Source organism: Eucyclogobius newberryi, unplaced genomic scaffold (genome assembly GCF_026437365.1).
Source record: "Eucyclogobius newberryi isolate DKJ021-1_F unplaced genomic scaffold, fEucNew1.0.hap1 SCAF_22, whole genome shotgun sequence".
NCBI classification, from domain to species: Eukaryota; Metazoa; Chordata; class Actinopteri; order Gobiiformes; family Gobiidae; genus Eucyclogobius; species Eucyclogobius newberryi.
Genome location: NW_027315857.1, coordinates 12,148,192 through 12,174,423, shown reverse-complemented (window position 1 = coordinate 12,174,423; position 26,232 = coordinate 12,148,192). Strand labels below are relative to the sequence as shown.

Below are 26,232 nucleotides of genomic sequence, written 5' to 3'. Positions count from 1 at the left end.
GTCAAACATCCTGTTAACATCTGCAGGAGACAAGCAGGTGGTGGACCCTCCACCCAAATAGATGCATAGCACACCTTTAAACAAAGAGTGGCTTTAGGCCCAATTGAAAATGTTGAACATTGGTCATATTCTTTTATTTTTCTAGATTTACTTAAAAATAAAAGAATAAAAGAATTGGCTTTGTAAGAACAATGAAATAATAAAAACAGACAGTTCCTTTCATGTTTGTATTGAAGCAAGTTGCATTTTGGATATTAAGTGACACATTTGTACACATGACAAATATTAGCCTCATGATCCGGGAATGTAGTTACTTGTGCTGTAACAAAGTTGAGGTAAGTTTCTCAACACTAGCACCGGAAAATTCAAAGACCTGAAAAAGTGACAAATACGTATTGTTTTCAAAGGAATTCATCATTGATTCTGAAACATGAACATTAAATGTACCTTTTTTCCATGTTTGTAGAAATGGAATGTTGGCATGCTTCTAATTCCACATGCTTGAGCAATTTCCTGGTGAGGGATAGAGACAAAAAGGAATTATAATGTCCTTTAGTGTGGTCACAATTCTAAAACTTCGTACAACCTGAACAAAAGAAATTGCGGGCACTACGAGAATAAAAGGCATACAATTTCAACATTGAAGTTGTAATTTTATGAGGAAAAATTAATATGAGAATAAAGTCAACATTAAGATTCAAGGAACTCCACGTGTTTCACTTTCAGCATCACGGCCAGGACGCAAAAGCCCACAATAGATGTTGCCCTTTATAATGAGTCTTTTAGACATCACAAACAATCATTTCCCCCGGACAGTGTCCCCATGTCCTTCTGGTTAATGGCCTGCGCGTGGCTCAGGTCCTGGACACTGGGCAGGACACTGACCGCACTCAAACCACAACAGGCGAGGGAGCCTTACCATTTCCACCAATAATCTGCTCCCTCCACTTCTGCCTCTTCACTCTTCTAAACTTTGTACAAAGTCACTGTTCATGAGTTTTTTGTGTGCATAGGTTTTACAACAGAGCGCTACGGGCCGATTGAGCCGTGTGCACCGTGCAGCCAGTGCCTCAGGAATAGAATATAACAACATAATCTCCATGGTGTTGGATGCACGTGTTGTTGAAGCTGCGCTCATGCGTGTAAGCACTATATGTCTTTATAGTATCCTCTCATTGTAGTCATCAGCCTGGGTTACATGGGTGTGTTAGGCTGTAGTTGTGTTACTCGGCTGTAAGAGGTGGAATGAGTTGTATGGATGATGGTGTGTGCGCAAAACATGACTTTTTGGCATTAGACAAGAGGAGCTGAGAGGACAGCCGTTTTGGTGTTCTGTGTGTTTTACAGTTTGTCAGAGTGCACACGGCTCCTCGGGTCGCTACAGGTGCTGTAGTAAAATCCGCAATGAGCATGTATGAACAGTGATTGTGCGCTAAGTGACCAAGTAGAAAATCAACGCAATAGAGGAGCAGAGAACGTTCGAATATAACAGCGATGCTCCTCCTGTCTGCGGCTGTGGCACGGAGCGCGGCTAGTGTTTGGACACTACGGCTAGACCATGGAAAAGCAAAGGGTTGATCCAACGGTTTGTGAATGGTGCTGCTAAACTGCATTGCGGGACATAATTTTAAAGGCCAGGAAACGCTTAACATCTTAACAGACTAACATCTATTGGAGGCTTTTGTGTAGTTCTTTTGTTTACTCATCCAAGCCCATTCTTTTGTGTCCCAGCTGTGGTGGCTCAAGTGAATTGCTAGCGTCACTTTGAATCGGAACATTGCCCCCTTAACGTTAAAATGTCAACTTTATATTTGAAAAATTACATCTTTATTTTGACTGCAACTTCATTCTCATAAATGTATGACTTTATTCTCATTAAATTACGAGTTTATCCTCGTTAAATTAAGAGGTTATTCTTGTAAATAGTCTTCGACTTTAATCTAAATAAATTATGACCCTGCAATTTTTTTTATTTGGGTTGGCCCTTATACTCAGTCGTAAGAAAAAGCTTAATATCACAATTATAAAAATACACTTAGATAAGTGTAGTTTTAAAACACTAAATAATTGTACTGTAATCATACTAGATCCAAGGCCATTGGAAAATTATTCAAAAAATGTACAATGTGAGATTTTTTAGTATCAATTGTTCCAATGAGTAGTAAATGAAAAGTAGGTCACTCTTAATGGAACTTACTTCAGCTTCATCGACATCCACCTTCAGGAAAACAACATCTTTGTGCTCTTCTGCCAATCGCTAAACAAGAAAGGGAAATACAAAAATTAACTATTTTCTGCAGACAGCCCTACTTCTTCTCTTGTATTCTTAAAGTAGTGGAGGTATAGTATAAAAGTAATTTTACACATAAATCTGCCTAAACTAATCCAAGCTAAAAACTGTTTTGTTTAGCTGCGCGTATGACTGAAAGGATTTTTATTTGCACTCTTCTCTTTTATGTGAGTTCATTAGTTTAGACAATCAGTTGGACTGATTTAAAAAGGAGTTGGACTCCGAAAACACGTTACCCTTTGTGGCAAGGTTTTTTTTATTTTTTTTTTTTTATTTAGTTAATTTTATCGTATTTCTGTTTCTGTAATTTCTTTGTGATTTTAATGCATTTTTCCTGCTGTGTGAAGCACTTTGAATTGCCTTGTGTATGAAATGTGCTCTACAAATAAACTTGCCTTGCCTTAAACTATGCTTACTCTTGGTTTAAAAAAGGACATAAAACACACTGAACGTGGGTTGCCCTAAAACGTTCCTGATTTTAATTATGGTTAGTACAAATGCCCTTTATATTTGTGCAATGTACAGTTAGATGAGAAAACAATGGTCATAATCCATGCATTTAGCAGAGCATTCTGTTGGGCAATAACTTTACTGCCCAGGATATCAACTGCTTTCATTATCCCAGACAGTTTATTCCCAGATTATAAAAAATAGGGGGGAAAAAATAACACAAGGAGGACAGAGAACCGTATGATAAGACAGGCGATTGTGCGTCATGGTGCAATATCAGAGTGGCAGAAACGTTTAAATGGGCAGAGTTGACAGTTCAAACTCAAAATATTGCCGAGTCATGGTCCAAAATCAGGTCCTGGCACTTTAACCTGCCTTTTGAGGACCGACATTCATATAGAATATGGACACAGGGCAATTAAAAGCAGTTTGGTTCAAGTCTACAATGTGGCAATCCAAAGTGTATGGAACGTTCAGCTTTTAGACTAGAAACACACACAACTTCTATATTACTTGGATCTCGTAGGATTCAAGAATAAAGCAACATTATAATTGTTATCGGTCAATGGTAGTGGAGACACAGGAAATAGGAATATAAAAATCCTTCATATTACATGTTATTTTTCTACTAATTACTATAATGATCAGTTCGTCCACAACCTACTGAATCGTTATGTACACACCCTTACAATGGAACTGCATGATGTCACGACAACTTGAAAGATCCAGGGACATTCCAGCTCTTGTAGACTTAGTGATATTACAATTCACCAGGTGGTTTAGGAAAACGTCCCGATGTTTGAACTCGTGATAACGTCACATTAAACTCAGTCATTATCATCCAAACGCGGAACTGTAAAGTGGCGGAATGCGGGGCAATGGACACGAGAGCAGAGCAGTGGATCTGCGCATAACCACGTCCATAATGTGATGACTAGCGCACATGGCGGGCTCTGGCAAACGAGTGGCCCTTACCTCAAACTCAGGAGCGATCATTTGGCAGGGGCCACACCAAGTTGCGGTAAAATCTACCACAACCAGCTTGTCTCCAGCTGCCGCCAGTTCGGCATCAAAGTCACTCTGGACAAGCACAAAACAAGATCCGACTGTAAAATAAGACAACTTGACAAAGTGTAATTTCACACAACAGTAGCACTGACCTTTGACTTAACGTACTTGACCATTTTTGAATGAAATGGAGCAGCAAAGCCAGCTACAGAAACTCACGGCAAGTTGCAGAAGAAACAGGATCTGCTCATTGACCACGCCCTGTGTCCCGCCACTTGTCCCGCCACTGGTCCCGCAGGTCCGCCTCCTCCCCGCCCCCCGCGCCACGCCCCGCTGACTTGGCCGTACATGTCTTTGTGCATTCCTTCCAGAAAGCGCACAAGACACCCAAAAGATCCAGAAAAACCTGCTTCACAATGTGGGATTCTTTTCTTCACTCTGACCCATTTTAGAATTATTTTTGAGGTTTTGATGACCGTTATTAAATGTCTGACCCACTTGTCTGAGCTGCACCATCCTCATGCACCTGCCAGAGCCACGCTGCTGCCGGGCCCTCCATTCTCAGACTTTGTTGCAAAAGACTCAGTTGCAGCTCCTAAATGCTAAATCTACTGAACATTTTAAATCATTACTTCAGACTCACTTTTTTCACTGGGATCCAACACTGATTGAGCAGATTATATTTGAACCTTAATACATAATTTTCTTATTTCTTTACTTGACAGGTCAGTGTAGTGTGTGGTACCCAAGTAACTTACGTCCTCTAGTGGCTGTTTGTTTTTTAAACCTATTCACTAGAAATCAGATGTTTTTATTGTGAAAACCTATGAAACCTGTGAAATTAATTAATTGCAATTTTTCTGACATCAGATCTGTAATGCATTCTGTGGTAGGATTTTTTCAGCTTGAGAGAGAATCCAGAAGCATTAATATTTGAGAAAACTGAAAAATAATTTGTATGTAGAGGTTTAAATAAGTTTTTTTTTTTTTTACATAATATATGGCCTTTGTTATTTTCAGAGAAAATTGTGCTCAGTCCTACTTACATAGGCTATTTTGATTTGATCAAATTTGTCTCTCGGCTGGCCTGGGAATGCCTCGGGATCCCCCGGAGGAGTTGGAAGAAGTGTCGTGAGAGAGGGAAGTCTGGGAGTCTCTGCTTAGACTGCTGCCCCCATGACCCGGCCCCGGATAAACGGAAGGAGATGGATGGATGGATGGACTTGATCGCGATTAACCTGCCTTGACTGCTGTGCATAGACCTACAGACCTTCTAACTTTTGTTTTTGCGCTCTCACTAATGCAATCAATATTAATGTATCATGTCACGATTATTTTAATAAAAAAATAACGTAAATATTCACAACTAATTCTACCAAAGAAACAAATTAATTGAAGATGATATATACATTTTTACTTAAAGAGAGACCGAATACAAATCTTAGAGGAAAGGGATGGACTTCAGCAGAGATGCTTTATTATTATTTTCTATTGTAATATGACATTCTTCAATTACATTTAAAGCTGTGCAGAAAAAAATATTCTTATTGATCACAATGTTGTAGTAAATTGATAAATGATGCAGTTTTTATGCTTCATCTCAAACAGCAACTATGGCCTTCCCTATATTGCCACCCTTTAGCATGTCCATAAAAGCAGCTGGCATGTTTTCAAACCCGTTTGTGATGTGCTCTCGACACTGGAGTTTGCCCTGTAAAATAAAAAATATGTAAGTGTCAGGGCTTAGCTGCATGTGTTTGTATATAAACTCGTACCTCTTTTACCCAGCCTAACAGTCTCTTCAGAGATGCTGGGTGCTTGTGGGCCCACCTGGACTGCATGAAGCCCTCCATTTTCAGTTGCTTGGTGATCATTGTCAAATGAGGGTAAAGTCCTGAACATAAATAAATACATCAGTTGTACTTATTATTTAAACCATATTTTCCCTAAGAATACTGGGCCATACAGTATATCCAGGCTTCAGACACCTTAAACTGTGCAAATGTTTTTTTTTTAAGTAGGATAAAAAAGAAGATTACCGGTTTGTGGGGTAGAGTCATTGTATGTGGAAATACTTCCACAAACAGCGATTCTTCCAAAGTCCTTCATCTGCTTTATGGCAACACTTGAGAAGGTTCCTCCAACCTGATTTAATTTTGTGCAAAAACATTTTTCAAGAGTGGGCATTAAGAAATGTGGAAAGAATAGAAGGCATCACCCTAATAACTTACATTTTCAAAGTAGCAGTCGTATCCTTCTGGAGAAGCAGATCTCAGAGCCTCCTCCAGTGAACCAACTGTTTTGTAGTTGAAAGCCTGGTCAAATCCCAGTTCTTTGAGGAAAGCCAGTTTGGCCTCAGACCCAGTGGAACCCACCACTTTACAACCAATGATCTTTGCTATCTGTCCCACCACAGATCCCACTGCACCAGCAGCAGCATTCACCAGTAGAGTCTCACCAGCCTTAAGCCCTAACACCTCTTCAATACCATACAGAGCTGTTAGTCTGGAAAAAAAAGTGACTTGATGCAGCAACATTGTGTATTACTTCACTGCTTAAACATGAAATCTGAAAGATCACTGGTGAACTCATTTGGGAATGTTGAGACTATTCTCTGGTAGCCTCATTGCTTATTGTGAAACAAACATGCAACATTTTATTTTGTTGTTAGTCTAAGTATGTATTTACTTACCCTGGCATACCAATGGTACCCAACGCATGAGAAAAAGACACATTGTCAGGCCACTCCGGCATGATGGGATTGAGGTTTGTACCGTCACTGAGTGAGTGTGTCCTCCAGCCGCTGGGTGCCACCACATGGCTCCCCAAGGGAAAGGCTGGGTTCTTACTTTGTATCACTCTGTAAATCAATAAAATAGCAGTGCTTTCACAGCAAATTTTAATAATATGTATTGTTTTGAACAGTTATGTAGCCAAATTTCAAAGCAATTAGTGAGATTGTAGAGTGTAATATGTTTTATCATATAACTTTACATTTAAAAATGGGCAGAAGTAAAATGTTACTGAAGGATATAACATGTACCCGATAGCCAAGGCCCTGTTTATCAAGCAGGATTACAAGGCAGGATTGGGGTCCTCCCCCAAGAAATATTAAGAAATGTAATTTTCAGTTTAATCAATTAATCTGGGCTGTATCATTGATGAACAAAATATACAGTCACAATAGTCTGTGCACTTAGACTTTCAATAACATTTCCAAATCTGGAAAAAGGCTACATATTTTACAGGACATGAACCCTGTTCGTTTTTGGGAATATGTGGCCTAGTGTTCCTTACTTAGCCACTTGTGTTCCAATCATTACATCTCCTTCTTTCATACGGAACTGGCTGAACGGCCTGATGAAAAAAGAAGGTAAATTGTCAAAACTTCCCCTTACCAAACTTTTAATTATACCTTATTTCATTATAGGTGTTTTTACTACATTAACATCCTTACAAAACATGTGTTCCTATTGTCAGCAGGATTACCTCTCCATAAATCTGTGACCACTTGCTAGTTATCATGAAGATGTTCTAGCTTTTCTTTACAGCTCCACAGAATGGCTTAAAACTACCCCATCTCCATGAAGAATGTTTTAAACATTCAAGGAATCATGTAGGTGATTCCAAACCATCAGGAATTTATGAGGTGTGGTTTTAAGTAAATCTCTTCAAGTCGTCTCATGGGTTTCAGAAGGATAAAAAATAGGACAATTGCCATAGCATGAAGCAAAAGTACCCCATGTTTTGAAAGGGAAAAAGTCCTCAAATGTTGCCAGGAAGCTGAAACCCACCTCATATATGGGTCCACACTGAGGAATACAGCCTCCAAAAGCACTTCTGAAAAATACAAATAAAAATTATACTCAAACCACAGTATATGTCAAATTTTAAAATCATTATTACCTCCATCTTTGGGTTCAGAAAGTTCTTCTACTTTCAGTTGAAAATCACTGTCCTTTGGAAAACCATCAAAGTGTTTGGTCAGGATCCAAGTTTTAGCCTGAACCATGTTTCTTCCGCTCGTTTTCCAGGCCTAAATACAAATAAATAAAACACAACACAAATATATTAACTCAGAAGGTTCGTAACCCCCCAACCAGCCCCAAAAACAATCAAAAACTTTGCCAAATGGATAGCTAGATATATATGAAATTTCCCCATATGAGGAAAATAAAGGATTATCTTATCTTTAATTTACCTGTGCATCCATACCATAAGTTAATACATCCATGATCCATACACAGCGACACAACCACAACATGCATAAAAGCGGCAGTGTTAGGATCTGTAGTGTTCAGTGTTCACTAGTCTCTACGAGGAAGAAGTATTGATATTTCATCACCACATTTGGAAATATTCCCTGAAACGATTACGTACTCACTCCTTTTCTAGAGAAGTAGAGGTTGAAGACAAAGCAGAAACATTGCATGAAACCCAAACGGAGAGAGGCGGGACAAAGGGCGCAGTTCTTTTTACATGATTGGCTTAGCCCGCCTTCACGCTACCGTAAGGACGTACGTTTACGTGGGCACGTTTACGTAACGTCAGTTTGAGTGTTTGGCGGGCCAATCGTGCTGGACGTGGACGAAAGCGACTAGTATCTCACTTTGTAAGTCTTCTACTTCACCACGGCGTTTAATCATATATCAGCGACAGTTTGTATGTATGTATGTATGTATGTATGTATGTATGTATGTATGTATGTATGTATGTATGTATGTATGTATTACTTCTGCTTTACGACAGTTGACAACGTGCCCATGCTGTTGTTGACAGCAACAACGTTGAAACGTCCTAGAGCTAATAGGCTAATGTCTCTGTAAATGCTAGTTGTTGTTTTTTCAAGATTTGAGAGTTTTGCGGGTAACATTACGAATTCACATTTTTATATAAATGTAATATATGTTTATTATGATAAGACTGATGTATATTATTTGAATCTCTCCCTTTTTATTTAAAATATTTTTGTTTGTGTTACTTTGTGACGACTCAACACCGTGTGAAGCTTGCAGCACTACAATGTTAGATGGTGGGCAGTTTGTGGAGGCCCTGGGCCGCTTGGGTTTCCCTGGTGCTCCATCACTGAAGGCATCAGAGTTTGACTGGCTGTTTGACTGTGCTCCTGAGAACCTTCATTTTTTGCACTTTGTTTGTCGAACTCTCAACTCTAACAATGCCCTTACTTTGGAGGAGGCTTGTGCCTTCCAGGAGCTACAAAAGTCTGGTAAGCCTATTTTGGATGAGGCAGCTTTAGGGGATGTCCTCAAAACCATTGGGCTGTCAGATGGAACTACCGTGAACTCTGTTTCGTCCTCGGTGTTTGCACCAGATGGAGAAGTGAATACAGAGGATTTGGAAACGCAGCTGAAAGCACTGCGCAAAGAGAAGGACTTGAAGCAAAAACGCTATAACAGATTACAGCTTATGGCGACCTCACGGGCTGATGTGGACCTGCGGCTTGCTGCAGAAATGGAAAAGACCGCAAGTGAATTAAAGGAGATGAATGCTTCAGTTGGCGCTCAAAATGCACACACTAACACAGTTTTACAAAGTCTGACAGAGGAGGTGAAACATGTCGGTTCATATGTTGGACGTGAAAAAAATGGACAAAATGAACCTACCGTCTCCCAGTGTCCCTCTGTCCTGCTCTCCCAGCTGTCTTTGGATCCCTATCTGCAACAGGAGGAGCTTAATACCAAAACACTTGCTGCCTTCACACAGAAGCATTTTTTCAAAGGCATCACTGATATTGTCCAGGCTTCTTATTCAGGGAGCCTTCAGCTGCTGGACCTCAGCTCATGTGAGGATGAGGAAGAGGGTGTGCACAGTATGGCCAAAGACTGTGAGGAGCAGGTGGTTGAGCGGAGGAGGACAGAAATGGCCAGACTCCAGTGGGCTCATATAGTGGCCCATTACCAGCTGATGCAAGCTCTAGCTGAGGAAACGAGCCTTAAAACTGGGCTGAACTGGCTCTCTGAGAAGTCCTCTCATGTCAAGGTAGAACTTTTTTTAATATATTTTCAAAATTTAATTAGTTGACATTGTCATGAAATTATATACTCTACCCTTATTTTAGCCTCACCTGTACATGCATTATTATTTTTATTTCAATCAGAGCATTTCAATGTCTTCCTCACTCCACATTCGTGATGTTGTGCTGAAAAAAGAACTGCAGGCAGTGGAAGCAGAACTGGAGGCTCTTCTGCAAGGGCCAGTCCCTGTGGCCCTGAGAGAGTCTGCCCGTCAGGTCAATGTCCCGGTTGTGAGAGGAGACCTGGCACTGCAGCTAGCTCGACAAGACTACTACACACAAAGACAGAACCAGGTAAGTTCACACAAGTTTTTTAATATTCTTTTTCAGTTTTGTTTTTGTATGTGTGAGAGAGAAACTCCTCCACCCATCGATCACCATCGGAGGAAGAACAATCAATTAATCTTTCATTTAAATAATATTGCTAAAGACAGACACAGGAACTGATAACAAGCCCTTCCTTTTTCCTGAAACTAACGACAAATGCCTAATATGCAGATAAATTCCACCATAGCTTTCTGAATTTTAGCAGTGAGTGGCACAAAAATGGTTTTCTCCTGTAAGAGCTCACAATAAAAGGAAAAAGGGGAAAGATCTGCTAAAATCTAATGCCAAACCTAAATGTCTACATCTCTGCTAAATATTTTGTGTTAGTACCTGACATCTGTTGCCCGGTGGTCAAGTGGTTAAGCACATGCCAGGCACCATGTGTAGCCAGCCGCTGTGTTGTGCGTTCGAATCCCAAACATTTCCTCCCTTCCTTCCCTCTCATCCCCATTTTATCCTAAGCTGTCTTGTCCAATAAAGCCTACAGGCTATGCTCACATTTATCACTAATACAGACTTTGATCATATTTAAGTTGAACTCATTCTTTTCCTCATTAAAGATTAAAGATATTGCAGCAACAACGGAGAAACTACAATTTATGTTTTGCCCTGTAAAATTAATTTAAGCGAAACAAAAGAATTGGGCTGAACAAAGCTAAGAAATGCATTTTATCAGCTGCGCTAACTATAAATATACCCCTCATGTTGATGAGCATTTTTTCAAAATAAAAGCATATATGCTGGTGCATAACCTCACATTGTACATTTCTTAGATATTTGTTAAATTCCTACAGACTAGAGACCACACTCATGTTTCTCTCTAAAAATAAACCTTGAATTTTTTTTTTACATTTTGTTAACCTTAAATACTTTCCAGTTATTTTTTTCTTATATGTACTTTAAATCATTTTCAGTACATAATTCTACACCTGCTTTGATACCCTACTAGGTGCGTGACTACCTCCTCCGTCAAAAGGCATCATTTGATCTGCTGCATTTGGCTCAGGAGATGGATTTGAGAAGGTGGAGAACTTGCTTGGAGCAGCTGGAAGAAGTCTGCAGCAAACTGGTGAAAGACAATGAAGCTGCATCACTCAGAATTGATGCACTAGCTCACCCTGAGCTGATAATCAATCCTAGACCTAATCCTATTATCAGTAGCAAGGATGTGGCATTTAGCAGGTAGGGAATTAAAAAATATAATATTAATGCTCACCCGGTATATAGATTAACTCTTCACCTGCATAAGTGGCAGGTTTCAAAATGTATAATTTCTCTTCGTAGATTGCTCCATATTCTTGACCATAACTCTAACAGTGGTCGATCCGAACCCTTTCGAACATATGAAGCCTTAAACCAGGCTGCCTGGGACCTGTTCGCAGAAGTCAAGACAACTCGAGACGCCTTGGCAGGATCTGGTCATGAGCAGTTCTACACAGGAGCACGTCTCCATGGTGACTTTGAGGCGCTGCACAGGGCCATGTACACAGAGCTCCAGCAGCTGGTTTTAGGGCCTCAGGTACGTCCACTGGCCTCAGACCAACCACAGCTCTGTCCAAACGCACAGGTGGGTGTTTTCTATCTGCACACTCACAAACATTCAGTGGATTTACAAAGTAACCATCAATGTGAGTCCTTTTGTACTATACATCGTGGAGATTGAGGCCAAAAGCACACTTTAAATTAAGAGTTGATCGCACAGTGGTGTATACGGTGGTGCTATTTTATCACTCACACATGCTTCCTTGTGTGAATTAGGGCTGGGCACATTAACATGCCGTTAGCTTCACTTGCGCTGTGTCCTGCCCAGTGTGTTCACAGAGCGGACCACTTAAGGGTCTATGCCTCCCTCGTGATTTTTCAAAGAAGGAACTAAAGCTTAGTGCTAATTTAGCGAGCCTTTTCTCAATTAAAGAAAGCATTGGCCTTAATGTAATTTAATCCGCAAGTTGTTCCGAGGACCACGAAGACACAGGCGCAGGACAGTGCAACTACAGTGGCGTTCAGTTCTCTGCCTCACAATATATTTTTGGATGAATCTTTTTAATGAGCCTTTACTACGCATGCATGTACTTAGTGCACAGGGACTGCCTACTCTGTGTATCCATGGCGACGCTATATATCTCTATCTCTATCAGAGATATCTTTTTGGTACAAAATCTGTTCAAGACTCAAAGTGGACATTATGTCAAGGCACACCTCACAATACTTTACGGTAACTTGTATTTCCCGTCACACTGGTTGAAAACTACACAAATAATTGCAAAACCAAATGTGATGTTAAATAAAAATTAGTTAGTGGCCGATAAATTGCAATGCATGCTTTTACGAATCAAGTATCCTTTTTTAATTCCTATTGAATAGGCTACTACACAGTTCTGATATAGATTTTAGATCTGGAACGTAAATTCAGCCTGAAAAGTTTGTTCACCATGCTAGTTATTTCTTGAGCCTTTTCATCCGTTGTGCTTTTTTCTGTTTATTTTGCTAAATAATACTGGTTAGCATATTTTAGTGAAAGCCGCATCCCTTTCTTGACCATTTCTACAAATCTTGTTGACTAAAAGGGCCCTTTATGAACCAAAATATTATAGTTATATAAGATAATCCTTTATTGTCCCACATGGGGAAATTTCATTGATGCAATGCAGGTAGATACAGAGGTAGATACAGAAGAAAAGAACAGATCACTTATAGGAAGTTTGAAAAACACTCTCAGTAGAAGATCTCTTATAAATAAAAACTCCTATGGACAAAACCTCCCATTTCCCAACAAGGGATGGAGGGGAAAAATAATAATAAAGATAAAAATAAATAAATACCATTGCATGTGATCACGACAAGAATTGCAAATGAATGAATATATGATATACTACATGCAATTAAACTATTTGATAGACGCATAGCACTAATTTGAATATTTTCATCACTTAAAGGCTTTGCACTGTTATTAAACTCACTTCCTATTTTGGTCCACTGGGTTTACAAATAGTGTGGAAAACTGGTAGTTTGCTACATTTCCGTTTACAAATCTTTTAAAATGCAATTGTAAATGTATATTGTTGTCTGGAGGTAAGCTTTTATGTTATGTTGCACCATCTGGACAAAATGTGTTAAATATTGGGGCAACCGGGGCTCAGTGGTGAGAGCCACTTTTATTGATGACTTTTTTGTCTGTATTGGCACCACTATTTGGTTGTATTGTCGCATTTGAAGTTGGTCCTTAATTCCATGTATTTTCTTGACAGGAACTGAGCACAAAGCTCCTGAAAGCTGAGTCCCAGTTGCAGAGTCTGCAGCAAGTAATGCAAGAAATCATGAGCGATGTCAAATCCAAACGTTTGCAGCTGGATCGCAACAGACTTCTTAGACGGGAGAGGGAGTTGTATATCTACTTCCATTTAGATGCCAGACTACTGCAGAAAGTAGTGGAAGACTTGGAGACCAAAATGTCCATACGAGACTAGCAATTATTTGTACACCTAAGGGTTTTGAATTACTGTATTCATTTCATACCTTTATACTTTTTAAAATTGATTTAATGTTACAGAATATGTAACAATCCTGAAATGTGTAGTTTTGTGTTTTGTTCTGTTAATTATAAATAAATACATGAATGAATGTTTCATTTCAGTTGTAATGTTTAATGAATGAATGGCCGTATTTACAGATCCCGGGACATGAAATAAACAGACTATTTCTGTGTTAATGTTTTGACAGACTAACCACACACTGAAAACGAAGAGACAATTCTCATGTGGCATGTGAAGGAGAGGTCCGACTCTAGGTTGTATTCAGGGCCGTTATCTTTAGACGGCCAGAAGATCCTACAGGCTCTTCAGGTCCAAAGGCGACATGCGGCTAGCCAAAACCCCAGATACTCCAAAGACAATCATCTTTGTGAGTCAAGAGTACAGAACAGCGGCTAAATATTTAAAATACTGAAAAAGATGAAGACCAGTGGCTATGTTTTTATATGCAAACCAAAAATCTGATCATTGTTTGATTAAGTCATCAGATTTACTTCTGTTCACAAAGCAAACTAATGTGGCAAAGTCTAAAATGAAGTGAAGGATGTATTTTAAAGTTCGTTGCACTTTGCCTTCCAAATAAAGTTACTCTAAAAACACATTGATTAACTGCTACACATGTAACTAAGTGTTGATCAGATTTCTCTTGGGCATGTAAACGCATCAAAAGATAACATTTCTGGGTAATCGGATTTTGACATGAGACTAACTGTAATTTTAACAATTGGTATATTATTTGTAGTTGTTAGAATCAACCTAACTAATGTTGGGTCGACATGCTCCTAAATATGTATAATATTGTCTTTAATTCTATATGTCAGTGAGAAATGGGCATTATGGCGGCCAGTGGGAGCCTTTGTCTCAAAGCTTCACAATTCAGGAGAGGAATTCCCAGTAAGTCTTAAGTGCTTTGTTGTAAGATTGGTCATTAAAATTGTAATATATGTACTTCATTGCACTGGTTTAGATTCAAGTGACCAGTGCGTTCTTGTCCTGACATAGATCCCAGTGGAAGTACTCTCAGGCCTCACGTTCCCCCTGTTGGGACGCCTCACTCCACAGACAAGTGGAGACGGACACTAGTTTATCTCAAACTGACCAATGCACCCTGTCTCTGCAAACTCCACAACGTCTCTCTGAACAACAGGTGACAACTTGGAAAAGGTATGTATAAAAAATGTAATTACTAAGGCAGGTTACATCCTCAAGAAGAAAAAGACTAAAGGAAACCGTTTTTTAACATTACAAGATATTAGAGCAGGGTTGTCGAAACAATTTTCCCCGAGGGCTGCATTTTGAAACATAGGGTAAACGGATTGGAGGGCCCCAGACAACTGGTGCATACCTATGTTCCCCATTTTCTATGAATGGGGGAACTATACTACCATAAGCTACTGGTTCAGGTTCCATATCCCCAATAGTTGTGCATAAATGTTTGGTTTTACAGCATAAAATATAGAAGCATCTAACCCTAACCCAGATCTCAATCTGACAATGAACTTAATCAATGTAGTTGAAGCTCCACAGCTTTAATAAGACATGGAACATTAAACAAAGGCTGTATCACATCAAGATTATTGTTATTTTGGCTGTCCTAGGAGATTTTTTTTTAATTTTATAGAAAAAAAAAGCACTACTTTTGGTTGTTTAAGCCAATGTAGCAGGAAGCCTGATGGCTGCATTTTGCCCCGGGTCATAGCTTGGACACTCACACAAATTAAGTAAAATTTTATGACTCCAAAAATTGTGCCCCCATCTTTGGATTATGATATTGTTTTGTAAACGAATGAAAAATGAATTAATGCAGATAGATGACCATGCAATCTACATACAAATAAGTAGTGAAGTTAGCGCAAAATGTTAGGATTGTCTATTGAAGTTTGCTTTGTATTTTCTCTTTCTTACAGCTCTAAAGAAATACCGTTTACAATCCCATTTCCGCTAGAGGGTCTTAATGAATTGTACCCAAGGACACTCTGTCAACAAGACAAATCTGAGGACCCAATATTTCCATCTTTATGTGAAATGAATAGTTCAGTGATAGACAACTGGCCTGCTATGGATAGAATGGAAAATATCTCACAAAGGGATTCATCTGGAACAACTAAACTAATTAGATTAAATTTAGCTCTTGAAAATGAGTTGAAATGTGGATTGGATCTTACCAATCTAATGTTTTCAAAAGGGCTTGATGTCTGTGAAAATATTTCTCAAGTCGAAGAGGAAGAACAAGTCTGTGACAATGACACTCACACCCAAGTTCCAGTTGTTGAAATGAGACTTGTGCAACCAGCTTTGAGGGAAGACAGGATTTCTCCACCTATACCAGAAAGTAAAGATGTAAATGAAAGCTATAACTTGCCTGTTTGCTTTAATGTATCAGTAATTAAAACATCTGACACCCCCCCAACAAGAAGTTCACTAATACAAAGTGATTCAAGAAATGTACTCTTGTATATGGCTGATGCCTACCTGACGGCAGGAGGGGCCACTGATGTGATGGAGGTGGAAGTGGAAAAGTCTGAAGAGGTAGAAGAGGAGGCAACAGTGAAGGAAGCAGATGAGGCAGTACCAGATGGTGGTTCAGATACTAAACTTGAAGACAGGCTGAGCAAAGCAATAGATATTGACATTAAGGGCCAAGACTTAATCTTAAAGGGCAAGAAACTGAAGATGCCTTCTGTAAACAACCAAAGTGAAAGTTTACTATCAGGTAAGTCTTTGCTTGTTGAGTGTAAACATTTAATAAATCAAAAGGGTACTTGTACTTAAACGTATGTATCTGCATGCATTTGTTAACATTCACCACCAGAGGTTGCTATTAGACCAGGATCTTGCCCAGGTTCAATCGTCGTTAAAGCTAGAATTAAAATTGGCTCTTGGCCTATAATTACTTTTTTTACATTTGGTCATACATGATACCAGAGGAATTGTGATGTACATTATATTATATCAGCATCCCATCCTGTCACATTTTCCCTCCACTGTCCACAAGAGGAGATGACAAGACAAAGCAGATAATCTGCAGTGATGTGGCCTCATATTACAGGCTCAACAGTCATGGTGGGAGCTTATATCTTAGCTACTCTAAAAGTTCTGAGTTAACTTCACTGAACAAGTTGCATGGTTTGTTGAGTTTTGAGAAGTATACTCCATATAGAACCAGCTGCTGATCATAGTTTATTTTACACAAGGGCTCAGGGACAAGGTCTATTTACTAAATGTGTTGAAACCTTTTATCTTTTTTCAGAGGATTCACACTTGACTTCGCCTTTAGAGTCCTGTGAATGTAATGACGCTGTTTACACAAATGCATCTGTTCCAAAGGATGCAGAACAACATCTGATCAACCTAAAAGTACGTCCATGCAAAATTGTTTTATATTATAATAAAACAACACTGTGTTCGATTCCTGGTGGTGGAAATGCAACCTGCATGTCTCTACAAAGAAGTTCAAACCAAACTTTGTAATATTTTCCATGTTGAATTTAGACAGCCTGAAACAGGAGCTGATTTTCATTGTATCAGCAGCAGAATCCTTCCGTCACCCACAGTGCTTTGCCCAGCACTGGGCCACGGGCCATGGACTGCCTTGATTTTCTATCTATATCCTGTAGCACAGCACCCTGGGTGGGTTCATGACTGTCAGCAAAAAAACGGGTTGTGTTTACAGTGAAATGCGGGAGATGCTCCCAAGGAAAGTCCTTCATGCAGTGTCAAGTGCTGACAGCCACTTGAATTTGTGCACAGCACATCATATATAGGGAATACACAGAGTCTACTGTTAACATTCTGTGTGCAGTGGTGTTTTGAAGAATAGAAATTATGCAAAAATCATGGGTTACCCAAGGGTGAAGTTTTTTTCTTGGGAAAATAAATACTTTGCATCTTTGTGTTAGACCATAGCAATGCAGTAAATAAGAGGAACTTGGTTCATGTAAGTTTTTATATTACATCTATCAAAAGTGTGCTCCATTTTAGTGGTTATGGTAATCTTGTCTTCCATGTCATACTTTTACAACTTTTGTGCCATGACAGAGGTGTGCTTTTACCTTTATTTAATCTCATTGAGGATGACCCTCATTTTCATGTAGAGAGTACAGAGATCACAATTTAAAAAAAGAAACAATAAGACCATACAATGAAATAAGATGATTATTTGAAGATGATTGCAATCAATAATCAGTAACACTGTTTCTCCGACTGCCTATCCAGGTTCCTTACAAGGTTCAATGGGATAATATGAACTATGCACAAGAAAGAACTGCTGTGACACCTTTGAAGCCTTCCTCATCCCATTGCTTCATTTCCTCTTCTATGGCACAGAATGAATGCTCCAATTTACTTCATTCTACATCTAAATTGCCCCATCCGCTACCCTTGAAACCTTCTTTTACTTTGAAAAGAAAGTATGAAGCACTGCAGCCAAAATTGGTAAATAAGATTTCTTCAAAAACTGGTTCAACACGACCCCCCCCAAAGTGGGAACCACCTCGATCCTCTCAAGAGCAGAAAAGAGACGCAAGGAAAAATACAAATGACAATAAAATTGCCAATTGCCAACATGAAGAAAAATGCAATGAAGAAATTAAAGAGTGCTATGCTTCTGCTGATTGTAAATCTCCCAAGCAGTCCAGATTTATTACTAAACCTAGCAAACATGGACCAGAAAAAAATCGACCAGGTCCTAAACCTAAAGAGTTTGTGATCCAAATCAAGTCCAAACCTGGATGTATAACATTAAGTATGACATCTGATCCAAGAGTGACAGACGCATCCAAAATGAGCCAAGATGATATGGACTCCATTGTAAAGAAGGCCCAGCAGTCAGTGGCCCTGGTGCTTACAATGGTGTTCCGCGATGGGACCACGCAGCTGGATCCAGAGCCGGTAGGTGGCACGAGCTAAACAAGTTGAAAAACTACAAGTGTAACTTGAATGAGTATTTATAGTTGGATTAAAAGATCATAGATGAAAATAATTTTCACCCCTTGCTGTTTTGAAAGTCACATGGTTTTGTGATACCCATACATACAAAACAGGTACAGGTATTTGTTTTTCATTGTAAACTGCATTATTAATCTAAAACAACTTGATAATAGAAAAAGGTCCTTTGACTGTCTCAAATGCAGGACAATTATCTGATTGCTAATACATGAAGGAATATGTCAAAATAATGTCTAAATAACTAATGTATTACCTATAATGTATTTTAGAATATATATTATACTTAATCTTGAATAGCCTCTACGGAACCTTTTGAAGTCCCCTTAAATTCTTCAAAAAGAAAAGATTATTGTGCAAACACAAATAATATCATATATTATAGGGGTCCCGTACCTCTCAAAGTTCGTCTGTCTATATGTTTATATATGTGTATATACATGCATACATATATATATATATATATGTTTGAATTCTCTTTGTTATTCTTTGTAAAGAAGCCGACTCAGACTGTGTGCGGCCTTCTCCTGTTGTTCAAGACTGACATGGACACTGTGCTGGAAACTCTAGGGCCAAACGACAGTGTGGTTTACTTAAAGCTAGAGCATGCACCTGCCTGGGCCCAGCATTCCACACACCAGCTCCAGCAGTCTGTACAGTTACTTTCTATATTTTACTGTTTAAATTTTGGGCTTTCAAAAGAGTTGCTTGCTCCTCTTTCCCACAGAGATTTGCTGCTACGAGTATTTTCAGCTTCTCAACTGGTGGTGTGCTACAAAGCCAAGAATGTGCTTCTGCAGTTTTACAAAAGGGGGCTCACGTGGAAACAAGGCATGACTCGTAACATGCATTGAATACAACTACATGACAATTATGCACTTTTACTCTGTAAAATATGCCACAAATATATTATAATTATAATCTATGGTTTATTTCAACCATTTGTTCATGCTGCTGCAATGATGCTAGAAATGACCTGAGACCTACCGCTAATAATTATTTTATGTATTTGTAGTTGAAGGCTGTCAAATCCAGGATCCCCAGCTGTCAGGCTGGCTCTTGGACCCCATAGACCCAGCCACCTGCTTCCAAGATCTTCTCAATAAACACTGTAGAAATCCCCGCACAACACCAGCCCTGGAGAGCAAGAAGGTTAGGGGCATTGACAGTCCACACCTACGTTAATGGAAAGAAAACACCCTGATCTGAACTCAAGATTTTTTTCCCATCTCATTACCAGGTTTCGCAAATCATCACTGGTCTCTATTCTCTCTACAAGTTGAACAGAGAGTTATGTTCAAAACTTCAGGTAACTGCAGAACACAGTAACAATAACATGATTGTGTGCATATGTACACGTGTCTGGTTTGTTGTGTGTGTAGTAGACTGACTTTAATAACAAACAGCAATGTTCAAAATCTTTGCCAGTAGTACTTTTAAATTCATTACAAAATAATTACCCCAGCAGAAATATTTCATTTAAATTAGTATCTTTGTGTGCTTAGAGTCAGGGGCTGTGGAGTCTGTACGTCGACATGGAGCTGAAAATGATCCCAGTGCTTGCATGTAAGGAGTCTTGCTATAGGATTTTTTACATTACAAAATTATTCATACGCTTATGACTAATATGTAATCTTATCATTATTGCTGCCTGCTGTTTCAGCTATGGAAGTCGGCCACATCAATGTTGACAAAGAGGCTCTTAGAAGAACATCTGACCTGCTGGGGGTGAGTAAAAATTGTTTAATTAAATCAGTAAGAACATAATCAAACCATTATGTTTAACACAAATATTTTAAACTGTAAGCCTTTGAAATAGTAAAAAAAAATATATACAGATTGTAACTATTGAAGACTTTCGTCTTGCATAACATTAGTGATGTGGTTAGTGGTTGTCCTCAGGGGAGCTGTCCCATTTACATCCAAAGTAAATGAATTCCGTTGACTACATTAAAAACCCCACACATGCTTTGGACTCACTGCTGTAGGTTTTTGGGCCTTGATGGTAACAACTCGGCCTCAGAAGTGGTGCTAGTACCGGCAGGGGCTTGTTGTTGTCCCTGTTTGGAGTTTGGGGGTTTATGAGGGCTAGGGAAGCCTGTCTTTTGTAGTTGCTGCTGCAGAAGAAAGGATCACTGTCAACCTACAAATGCAAAGCTCACATTACCGGTATATATAATACTGGCAATAATTTAGATTAATTTAATTATATTGTATTTAATATGTAAACTTTTAACAGCTTTTGTTATTTTTAACAAACTACTAGGTCACTTGGTACAGTCGTGTTTTCAGCAAAATTATAATCACCGCATTCAAAAAACGTTTTTGTTTTTGTAAACATTGAGAAATAAATGTACAATATTGGTTCTTTGAGCTCAGGTGTGACCAAAAACAGCTGAAGTATTACATGTTCTCATAATTCAAGCACTTTTGATTAAAAGTGTGTAAATATGTTATATGAACTACAAGAATCAGCTCTTGTATTGACTGAATTTCTATTTTCCTCATTTTTAGTTACATTATCATCATTTGCTGTGTTGCTCTGGGATTTTCTGCTTCTCAAACATCTTATTAAAGCTTCTTATGTGTTAAGTGCTTTCGCCTTTACCTCTGGACCCTTCTGCTCAGTGCCTTTTTAATTTATCACTTCACATTCATTGTCATCTAGCTCAGTGTTTTGCAACCTTTTTTGTCTTGTACTCCTCAGAGTATGGTGTACCAGTGTTTCTTAATTAACTGTAAATCTGAAAGCTGGTATATTGCCTATTAAAACGATTGAATCAATTTAATTGTTTTAATAGGCCCAGTTCCCCTGCTTGGGAAACACTGATCTAGGCTAGCTCACAGATTCTTCTCTACTCATGTCTTTTAACAAGCTTTTCCTCCTCTCCCTTTTGTACCTGTTGCATGCTCTTCCAGTCAGTCTGCTGGAATGGTCCAAACAAGTGTTATTGCAGACCAGATGTTTGTTGTTTTTTTTGGAATGAGGCTGAATGAGTTTTCAAATAGTTTCCAAATGATTGACCTGTAGTACTAACTCTCCACTTGACTTGTTTCTGTGTCAGACAAAGATGAAACAGTTGGAGCAGGAGGCCCACAAAGCAGCTGGACAGATGTTCTTGCTCACCAGCAGCACTCAGCTACGTACTGTATGTGTATTTCATATTTTTACATGGATGAGTATTTATTTAGATGTGGTGATCAAGTCAATTTGTTGCTGTCATGCCATCTGCCTACTGTATTGTGTACTCAAAAATCAACTTATCACTAACAGTAATGATCTTATCTACCACATTATTTTTTAAGAATTGTATTATATTAGTGTTTGATCTTTTCATCTTTGTTTGTTTATATTGTTTATATGCTTGCAGGTTCTTTTTGAGAAACTACGTCTGCATGAGCAATGTGAAAACAAGAAGCTTCCTAAGACAATCAACAAACAGCAGTCCACATCAGAAGCTGCAGTAGGATTTCACCTCAACTAGAACCTATGTTTCAAATCATTGCTTTGGCGTGCAACTGCTAATTTGCACAGTAATACGATAGACATACTGTGAATGGCATATAACTACTTTTATTATATATTATTTACCAACAGTTGTTACAACTTCAGGATCTTCACCCTCTTCCAAAAATAATTTTGGAGTATCGACAGGTATCTTATGTTCATCATCAAATCAAATCAATTTATTTTTGTAAGGCCCAAAATCACAACAACAGTTGCCTCTGAGGGCCACAGGGAGAAATGAATCAACAATGTCTGTGGTGGCGATGGAGTCAGACAATGTCTGTGGTGGCGAGGGACGATGTCCCAGGGTCCTCTGTCCTTAGACTCTCCTTCTCGGCCAGGAAAAACTACAAAAAAAACCTCTTTGGGAAAAAAGCGTAGAAACCTGGAGGAGTTCCAGTGAAGGAGAGATCCGACTCTCACAGACGGACAGACGGACACGAGGAGACTGGAGCTGGACCCACTCTTCAGGCAGAAGAGGGACCGTCTGAGTCGAGCTGGACCCACTCTTCAGGCAGAAGAGGGACCGTCGGAGGCGAGCTGGACCCACTCTTCAGGCAGATGAGGGACCGTCGGAGGCGAGCTGGACCCACTCTTCAGGCAGGAGAGGGACCGACTGAGGCGAACTGGAGCCACTCTTCAGGCAGATGAGGGACCGTCCACACAGGGCAGGGACCACTTCACCAGGGGAGGGGCATCTGGGTCCACAGGTCCTCAGGAGTGAGAGAAAGAAAAGAAGGCGGTGAACAGTTTGCAAGTGGAATCAAAAAATAAATATTGTTTGATAGCATAAGTAGTCAGAAGAAGAAGAGGATAGTGCTCAAGCTGTCATACTTCCCCCAGCACAGTTACTCCTAGGGCAGCGTAGCTGAAGCTGTGGGTTTATCTTTCTGTTCCTAACTACTCTGACCATAAGCGATTTCGAAGAGGAACGTTTTAAGCCTGGACTTAAATGAAGAGACTGTGTCAGCATATTTAACATGGGTCGGGAGCTGATTCCATAACACAGGAGCTTGGTAGCTAAACGCTCTACCTCCTACAGTACTTTTAGAGACTCTTGGCACCACCAGAGTGTTATCAGTATGTGGTTGCAAGGTAGTGTCTTAAGAGTTGTTTGATGAAAATAAATCTCTATTGTGTTGTAGATCCACAAGATCAAGTCCACTTTTGTTGATGGGATTCTTTCATGCATGATGACAAAGGTGATGCATCTACTGACTTATAACTATATATCAAAACAGGATTATTGACAGTTACTGCAAATACTTGTTTGTGTTATTCTCAAACATATGTATTTATTTGGCGATAGGATATTCAGTATGAATGCAGCCCAAACGCATTTATTTTTTCTTGGCTGCAAAGGTGTGAAAGACCTCCTTATTCTTGTTCATATGCTCAGATGCTTTGATAGCTCTGTATGTGAGGCGACTTCACTCACTTTGTAGAAAATAAACAGTTTGCTTTGTGGCAGAGCGTCCCTCCACATGGGCATCCTCTCCCTGACGACAAAACAGCAGCAGCTTGTGTTTGTCTGGGCTCATTCAAGGCTGCAAATGAATCTGTCTGTCTTACCTTTTGTAGTGGTCACCAATCACATGTCTTTTTCTTTGAGATCTCCAGACAGCATTATAACATATTGCTTTTATAGTTGTATGGATGAAATAAGCACTAAATTCTGCATTCAAACAGCTGCACTCAGAATTGGAATCTGGCAGTCCACCGACGAGTCATAATGGCCACAAGCTGTTGTTTTTTTGTTGACTTTGACAACATCACCAAGTATTGAAAAAGTTGTTTTCAGTTTACTGTTGTTTGGTTTCTTTTAGAACTACATTTCCTCCACATGGCACCAGACGAGTGTAGTGACGGGGAGAATCTCAGCTTCACATCCAGTAAGTAATAAGAAGTATGAGCTGTTTTGAAATCCAGTCAACAGGCATTTCAGTTTGTAGAGCTAGCCATGGTGCTGAATCAGGACTATAAATGAGTACATAAATTGTTACTTTTTCATGCAAGTTTTTGTTTTTGTAGTGTTTGTAGTTGTAGTATACATTGATACCATTTTGTCATGGCCTAAATGTGGTTCTGTAAGTAGCTATACTTTGCTTTTAAACGGTGTATTAAGGCAGCCACAATGGCGGGGACATTGGACTTTTCATCTCACTCACTGACTTTTAGATTGTAATGGGCAACTGGGATTTGTTTTAGGTCCGGTCAAAGCAAACCCATCTCCTGTCTAGTTTTACTTCTAATACTTTACACGAGGAAGCATATAAGTCATTACAATGTAATTAAAAATATTATACAATTTGTCTTTTATTAACGTTGCATAATTGAGTAAAATTAATGTTTTAAATATTCAGTCAATTTTCTTTTATTTTTTATTTTTGGGAGGTTGTTGTCAGGGTACTGACAACCTCACAAAAATAAGTTTAAAATTATGGCATTATTCACCCAGTCAACAGCTTGTGATGTTGCATTTGTCCATTAGGATTGTGGCAGAAAGGATTTAGCGTATAACTTAGGCTCAGAGATGCCAAGCAGAGAAGAACCATTTCAATGGAAGTGATGCTGCTGTCATAAACTGGAGCAGATTTTAGGAGAGGCTTATTCTGCATGAAAAGAGGTGCTGCTCAGTTCATTTTTATGGGCAAGAGTATCAGCAATCAAGTTGGCCAATTGTATCCCTATGACAGGTCTTTCTGATACGGCATTAATATCCCTCAATTGATTGTATTATAGGTATCCCTTACATAATGGGCTATTGTCTATAATAACTTTCAGTATTATTTCTTTCTTTGCGTAATTAACAATAATTTAAAGGCCTGTAACATTTATCAAGAACTAGTTTAAGACCGGTTTGTATTCAGTCGTTAATGTTGATTTAAGCACTTCAGAAGTGTTCTTTATTGACTGCACAATGTTCACTCTGAAGAGTCCGTTTCAGTTTGGCTAACTTTCCACATTCTAGCCGTCTTAATTTAGACTTTTGCTTCTCCTCTTTGCTGCATGCACTATTCACTACACTACATCATTGAAATACATAAGGACTAGTCAAGTGGTAGGGTACGGCGCAAGTGAAAAGGGCCTGTTTGAGAAAGGACCATTGTATGTACGATTTCTTCTTCTTCTTTTTTTTTTTTAAGGTTTTAAAATTATAAACAATAAGTTCCCCCAATGAGGTTCCATTAACCATGTAAAAGTTTACAAAACATTATTCCGGAAATGTTTTGAAGCTGTATTTTCTTTTTTGTTTTGAAATATGTCTGAACCTGTTGGGGCTCAGGGCCTTCAGTGCCAGGCTGCCAGCTAGGCTACTCCCCATTACAGTCAACTAACTGTGTTATAGTGGTTTATGTTTGACTAGTTGCTAAACTGCCATTTGAAAAAGATGATTTGTTCTCCGATGTGACTGATCTTCAATCATTTATTTGAGAATAGTTGACACCTCTGAATGTCAGAGCAGCTAGAATTTCATACAGCTAGATTAGTCCTGCCCTAACGGCCACTTCATAAGAATCAATATGTTTGTTCTTGCACTTATAGCTACAAGAACAAACTTCTTTTAGGTTCAGACATTTCATACTCCATCAGATGTTGTGCCTTACAATGAATTGGCCTTTATAAATTAAAAACAATTACCATAAAACAACTTTCTGCATTGCACAGTATTTCAACTTAATAAAAAAAAAAAAAAATCATTAATTTTCTATTGCCATGATTCACAGAGGAATTCTTTGAAAGCGTGTTCAATAAATGTCCAGTTAATACTAAAACATAAGGTAAGTATTGGCTGAGGCCTAAATTAACTGCATCTAACTAATTAACGCATCCAGGTGTATTGTCTGTGGTGTCTCAAGTTGCAGCAGCCAGCCAATTGTGGAGTGAAGAACAGAGTATTAGTTACATGGTGATACACATATATAGATGTATAGATAGATGGATAGATATAGATAGATACACACATAGATAGATAGATACACACACATAGATAGATAGATAGATAGATACACACATAGATAGCTAGATACACATATAGATAGATACACACATAGATAGATAGATACACACATAGATAGATAGATAGATAGATAGATAGATAGATAGATACACACATAGATAGCTAGATACACATATAGAT

At 38.9% G+C, this 26,232-nt stretch overlaps 4 protein-coding genes and 1 long non-coding RNA gene across 6 annotated transcripts in view; 3 read left to right on the top strand and 2 right to left on the bottom strand.

Moving 5' to 3' along the window:
* Positions 1-302: 302 nt before the first annotated feature.
* Positions 303-4,026, bottom strand: LOC140371488 (thioredoxin-like). Its single transcript, XM_072458655.1, has 5 exons — positions 3,901-4,026; positions 3,716-3,820; positions 2,198-2,257; positions 448-513; positions 303-373 (listed from the first exon to the last, which is right to left on the bottom strand). The coding sequence occupies exons 1-5, from the start codon at positions 3,922-3,924 to the stop codon at positions 311-313; spliced, it is 318 nt and encodes a 105-aa protein (XP_072314756.1). The 5' UTR covers positions 3,925-4,026; the 3' UTR covers positions 303-310.
* Positions 4,027-5,287: 1,261 nt separating this feature from the next.
* LOC140371882 (prostaglandin reductase 1-like) lies at positions 5,288-7,784 on the bottom strand. The gene is made up of 8 exons (XM_072459108.1): positions 7,655-7,784; positions 7,543-7,588; positions 7,046-7,105; positions 6,441-6,608; positions 5,980-6,253; positions 5,788-5,893; positions 5,524-5,642; positions 5,288-5,459 (listed from the first exon to the last, which is right to left on the bottom strand). Exons 1-8 carry the CDS (start codon positions 7,758-7,760, stop codon positions 5,349-5,351), a joined length of 990 nt encoding a protein of 329 aa, XP_072315209.1. The 5' UTR covers positions 7,761-7,784; the 3' UTR covers positions 5,288-5,348.
* Positions 7,785-8,724: 940 nt separating this feature from the next.
* Positions 8,725-13,642, top strand: haus3 (HAUS augmin-like complex, subunit 3). Of its 2 annotated transcripts, none has more exons than XM_072458653.1 (5): positions 8,725-9,748; positions 9,867-10,076; positions 11,059-11,291; positions 11,394-11,628; positions 13,358-13,642. In XM_072458653.1, the coding sequence occupies exons 1-5, from the start codon at positions 8,771-8,773 to the stop codon at positions 13,574-13,576; spliced, it is 1,875 nt and encodes a 624-aa protein (XP_072314754.1). In that variant the 5' UTR covers positions 8,725-8,770; the 3' UTR covers positions 13,577-13,642. The 2 variants fall into 2 exon arrangements, with proteins under 2 accessions (XP_072314754.1, XP_072314753.1); XM_072458652.1 differs by having other exon boundaries at positions 11,394-11,676.
* Positions 13,643-17,862: 4,220 nt separating this feature from the next.
* On the top strand, positions 17,863-19,414 carry LOC140372029 (uncharacterized). The gene is made up of 3 exons (XR_011928512.1): positions 17,863-18,529; positions 19,081-19,232; positions 19,311-19,414. It is a non-coding gene; the product is annotated as an uncharacterized lncRNA (long non-coding RNA).
* A 2-nt stretch (positions 19,415-19,416) lies between these two features.
* poln (polymerase (DNA directed) nu) overlaps positions 19,417-26,232 on the top strand; it is a 31,494-nt gene continuing 24,678 nt past the window's right edge. Inside the window, exons 1-10 of the mRNA XM_072459432.1 lie at positions 19,417-19,423; positions 19,599-19,735; positions 19,824-19,892; positions 20,089-20,149; positions 20,247-20,311; positions 21,649-21,732; positions 21,955-22,047; positions 22,182-22,238; positions 23,237-23,293; positions 23,918-23,983. Of these exons, the coding sequence (XP_072315533.1) occupies positions 19,417-19,423; positions 19,599-19,735; positions 19,824-19,892; positions 20,089-20,149; positions 20,247-20,311; positions 21,649-21,732; positions 21,955-22,047; positions 22,182-22,238; positions 23,237-23,293; positions 23,918-23,983 (696 nt within the window). The remainder of the gene's footprint in view (positions 19,424-19,598; positions 19,736-19,823; positions 19,893-20,088; positions 20,150-20,246; positions 20,312-21,648; positions 21,733-21,954; positions 22,048-22,181; positions 22,239-23,236; positions 23,294-23,917; positions 23,984-26,232) is intronic.